At 40.7% G+C, this 4,067-nt stretch overlaps 1 protein-coding gene across 1 annotated transcript; it reads right to left on the minus strand.

Moving 5' to 3' along the window:
• Positions 1-646: 646 nt before the first annotated feature.
• On the minus strand, positions 647-1,165 carry LOC118711489 (histone H3.3 type 1). The gene has a single exon (XM_036424612.2). The coding sequence runs from the start codon at positions 1,055-1,057 to the stop codon at positions 647-649; it is 411 nt and encodes a 136-aa protein (XP_036280505.1). The 5' UTR covers positions 1,058-1,165.
• Positions 1,166-4,067: the final 2,902 nt, after the last annotated feature.

The following is a 4,067-nucleotide window of genomic DNA, read 5'->3' on the forward strand; positions in this document are numbered from 1 at the left end:
CCCCACATGCGAATGTAAAACATTTAACTTAAAAATGTTGACACTACAATATATAAAATAGCTATTATAAATGCACATAGTTTATTCTATAGCTGCCAGGTTTACTTTTTTTCTTTTTTTTTTTCTTTTTAGGAAACTGTAAGTTATTACACTGTGGTTAAGACTTGTCTCTTCACACTTGAAAAAGCCCACATTCTACTGTATCACAGTGATGCATGGTCAGACTTAACAGCCCCAACTGTTAAACACTTGGATCAAGTCATAACCAGCTTTATTGCAAAAGGACCCTGTACACATTTCTCAATTCCAGTACCTTAATAACTACCCAACAAGTCACTAACATACAGAAACATGCATCATGAGAAGCAAGAAATATCACCCATCCCTTCTGCCTCTTAGCAACTTGTCACTCCTGAGCAACAGTGCTCACGTTCACTGAGGTCTGTGAACAGTAGTCCCTTTTCCGCATTCATCCTGAGTGAAAGACGGAATGACTTAAGTACGAATGCAATATATTATACACAATTTGCAATATATTATACAAATGCAATATATTATACACAATTTCTCACACAAAAGAAGTCACACATGAAACCAAAGAATCGTACAGAATTTATTACAAAACACCCGTCAAAGCTGCCTTCCCTCAAGCTCTCTCTCCCCGTATCCGGCAAGCCAGCTGGATGTCCTTGGGCATGATGGTGACCCTCTCGGCGTGGATGGCACACAGGTTCGTGTCTTCGAACAGGCCCACCAGGTACGCCTCGCTGGCCTCCTGCAGCGCCCCGATGGCCGCGCTCTGGAACCGCAGGTCCGCCCTGAAGCCCTGGGCGATCTCCCGCACCAGCCTCTGGAAAGGCAGCTGCCAGATCAGAAGCTCCGTGGATTTCTGGTAACGACGGATTTCTCGAAGCGCAACGGTCCCGGGCTTGTAACGACTGGGCCTCTGCACCCCGCCGAAAGTGGGGGCGCTTTTCTCGGCGGCTTTAGTGGCCAGCGGTTTGCGGGGCGCCTTCGCACCCGTGGATTTGCGAGCCGTCTGCTTGGTTCGGGCCATTTTCGTCCACTCGATGCCGAGGTGTTTTTTTTTTAGGCCGCTTTTCTGAGTCCGTGATGCCGCTCCGGCCGCCCGCCCGAGGGAGAAGCCGCAGCCCGGAAGCTAAGTGCACGCGCGGGCCGCGCCAACGAATAACCAAACCGCTTTGCCCCTACCCAAGTCTTTATGCTGAAGTCCTAATCCACCAACATCTCAGAAGGCAACTTTGTTTGTATATAAGTTCTTTGTAGATGTAGTTAGTTAAAATGAGGTCCTAGTGGAGTAGGGTGAGCCCCTAATCCAATAGGATTGGTGTCCTTATAAAAAGAGGGAAGTTTAGACATAGACACACATAGAAAGAAGACAATATGAAGAAAACCAGGGGAAAAGATGGTCATCTATAAGCCAAAGAGGTGCCTAGAACAGATCCTTCTTTCAAAGCCCTTATAAGGAGTCAACCCTGCTGGCTTCTAGCCTTCACAACCATGAGATAATAAATTTCTGTTTTTTAAACTACTCAGTCTGTGGTACATTATGATGGTGATTCTAGCAAGCAAATATACTTGTCATGAGAGTAGGAGTCAATAGATGGTAAATTGTATAGATAGATGAATAAATAAATGCATAAGATGAGAGATGACTCTCGGTTGAGGAGATCAAGAGAAATTTCAATTGGTTATTAGGTTATCTGAGGATCAAAATAGTTCTCAGAGTTCAGTTGATGATTTGGAGAAATCAGTAAATATGAAATTCAAATGAAGGCAACAGGAAGGAAAGTAATAAATTAATGGCTTATAAATAATGAGTTGTAGCAAGGTAAGGAATACACCCTTTTTCCTATGCCACTGAATTAAAGGGCATAGGAAACTTGACTACAGCAAGGGGCTAGGAATGTGGTATAAAAAACACTCATTATCTTTGCCGTACATTGATATGTCACTGAAGTACTCTAGAGATCTCACATATTCTTTGTCCTTCTATCCTTATCTAAAGGATATCCCACCCCTATCCTAGATCTACATTATGGGCATCAAGATATATGTGCATGCTAATATTTCCTACTTTGATAATTGATAATTTTGGTATTATTTTTGAATAAGTACTTTGGATTTTTTTAAATTATCTATCTTGATAAAATTGTGAATGTTTTCAGATGTCCTTCTTCATATCGTTTTAGGTACTTTTAAGTCAGATGAACACACAGTGATGTGCTATGGAAACCAAGAGGAAAATACAAATGCTTTCTAGGTAATAAATGTCAAAATTTACCATTATGTTTCAAAGATGTGTTTTATAGGAAACATCTATAAAAGTGAATAACAAGTAGTCTGCCTTGTTATTGAAAATAGCAGATTATTAAGAATTGACGCAAGGTTATAAATGTAGTTTATATTATATTTACATTTTGGTCTTCATAGGAAATATTTACAAGATGAAGTTGGACTGATGGAAGAGGGGATGCCATGGTTATGAAGTTGCAAAAAGGATCCTTCATTCATAGTCACAGTCTCAGGGAGGTCATTGGACTTGGAGCATGTTGCTTGTTGAGCTTTGGGGAGACCCCGGCCTAGATTTTTCATGATCTGAAGGTGCTATAATTTACTGGGCTTGGATCCTTCTTTTTGGAAAGGCTTTCTAGTTCTCATTTCTGTTTTTCTATTGCAGTTGTTATGCTTCTAGTGTTAGAGATCTAACTTAAACAAAATCTGTTGGAGTCACACAATTGACTCCTATCCGGACAGATCATACAGAAAAACATGTGTGAGTGGCCACTTTCATGATGGACTCATTAGTCTGGGAGGTAGGTAAACTATAAGACAATTTTAGAGTTAATGTCCCATTTTCTCATGTTGGTGCAGGCAATTAAATGGTTTTCCTGCCTTGGAAGTTATCTAAACCTATTTCTTCTTCTGTAGAACTTGGAGAGCTACTAAACTGTATCTTTTAACACAGGGTATAAAGTAAAATATGCTACACTTTGAGTGTTATTTAGGGTTCTTAAGAGAAACAGAAAAAACTAGGAGGAGGAAGAGGAGTAGGAGGAGAGAGAGAGAGAGAGAGAGAGAGAGAGAGAGAGAGAGAGAGAGAGAGAGAGAGAGAGAGAGAGAGAGAGGCTCAAGTGATTTTGGAAGTGACTTGCCATCTGCAAGGTGGAGACTCAGGAATGCTGGTGCAGTTCAAAGACCTGAGAGCTGGGAGGCTAATGGTGTGGATTTCAATCTGTTAGAGGTCTGAGAACCAGGCATGCCAATGTTCCAAATCACTCAGTCAGGCAGAGAATAATTTCAAGATTCCTCTACCTTTTTATTCTCTTCATGCTCTCAGAAAATTGGACAATGCCCACCCACACTGGGGAAAGCCACCTGCTTTACTCAGTTTGCCAATTCAAATGTTAGTCTTTTCTGGAAACACCTTCACAGACTCACCAGAAATAATGTTTAACACGTGATCAGGCATCCCTGGGTGCAGTCAAGTTTACACACGAAATTAACCCATCCTACACAACCTTCTTTCTAGAACTTAATTTCAGCTCAATGTTGTTATTCAACGAGCCACTAAATCATGCTACATAGTTAATTTTTTAATGGCTTTCCTAACTCAACCATGTCTTGCTTCGTAGAGTCTTATCCTTGAGTAGATTTATGTGTATATATTTTTTTACTTTATCTCCCTTTTTAGGTAGGATTATAACACTTGTTTTAGTCTGATCCATGAATTTAGCCAATAATCTCTCAGGCAAGTTCTTTCGTCACACCCCAGGAACCCACCAAATTGCTATACACACAGCAGACGTTGCAGAAATATAGGGTTTGCATAATTAATTGCCTGAACTCAGATTGCATTCAAACAGTTGACAACCATACTGAAGTTGCCCAGGGAGCTTACAGTTCAATGGATCCCTCCCAGCCTTCTTACAAATGCCTAGGTAGTCAGGTCATTTGAAAACCATAGGAAACCTGGGGAGAAGCAAACAAAATGTGTTTAAATATCAGGTTATTATTCATGTTTATTATTTTAGCTAAGAGTTGCT

This window comes from Pipistrellus kuhlii, unplaced genomic scaffold (genome assembly GCF_014108245.1).
Source record: "Pipistrellus kuhlii isolate mPipKuh1 unplaced genomic scaffold, mPipKuh1.p scaffold_m20_p_8, whole genome shotgun sequence".
NCBI classification, from domain to species: domain Eukaryota; kingdom Metazoa; phylum Chordata; class Mammalia; order Chiroptera; family Vespertilionidae; genus Pipistrellus; species Pipistrellus kuhlii.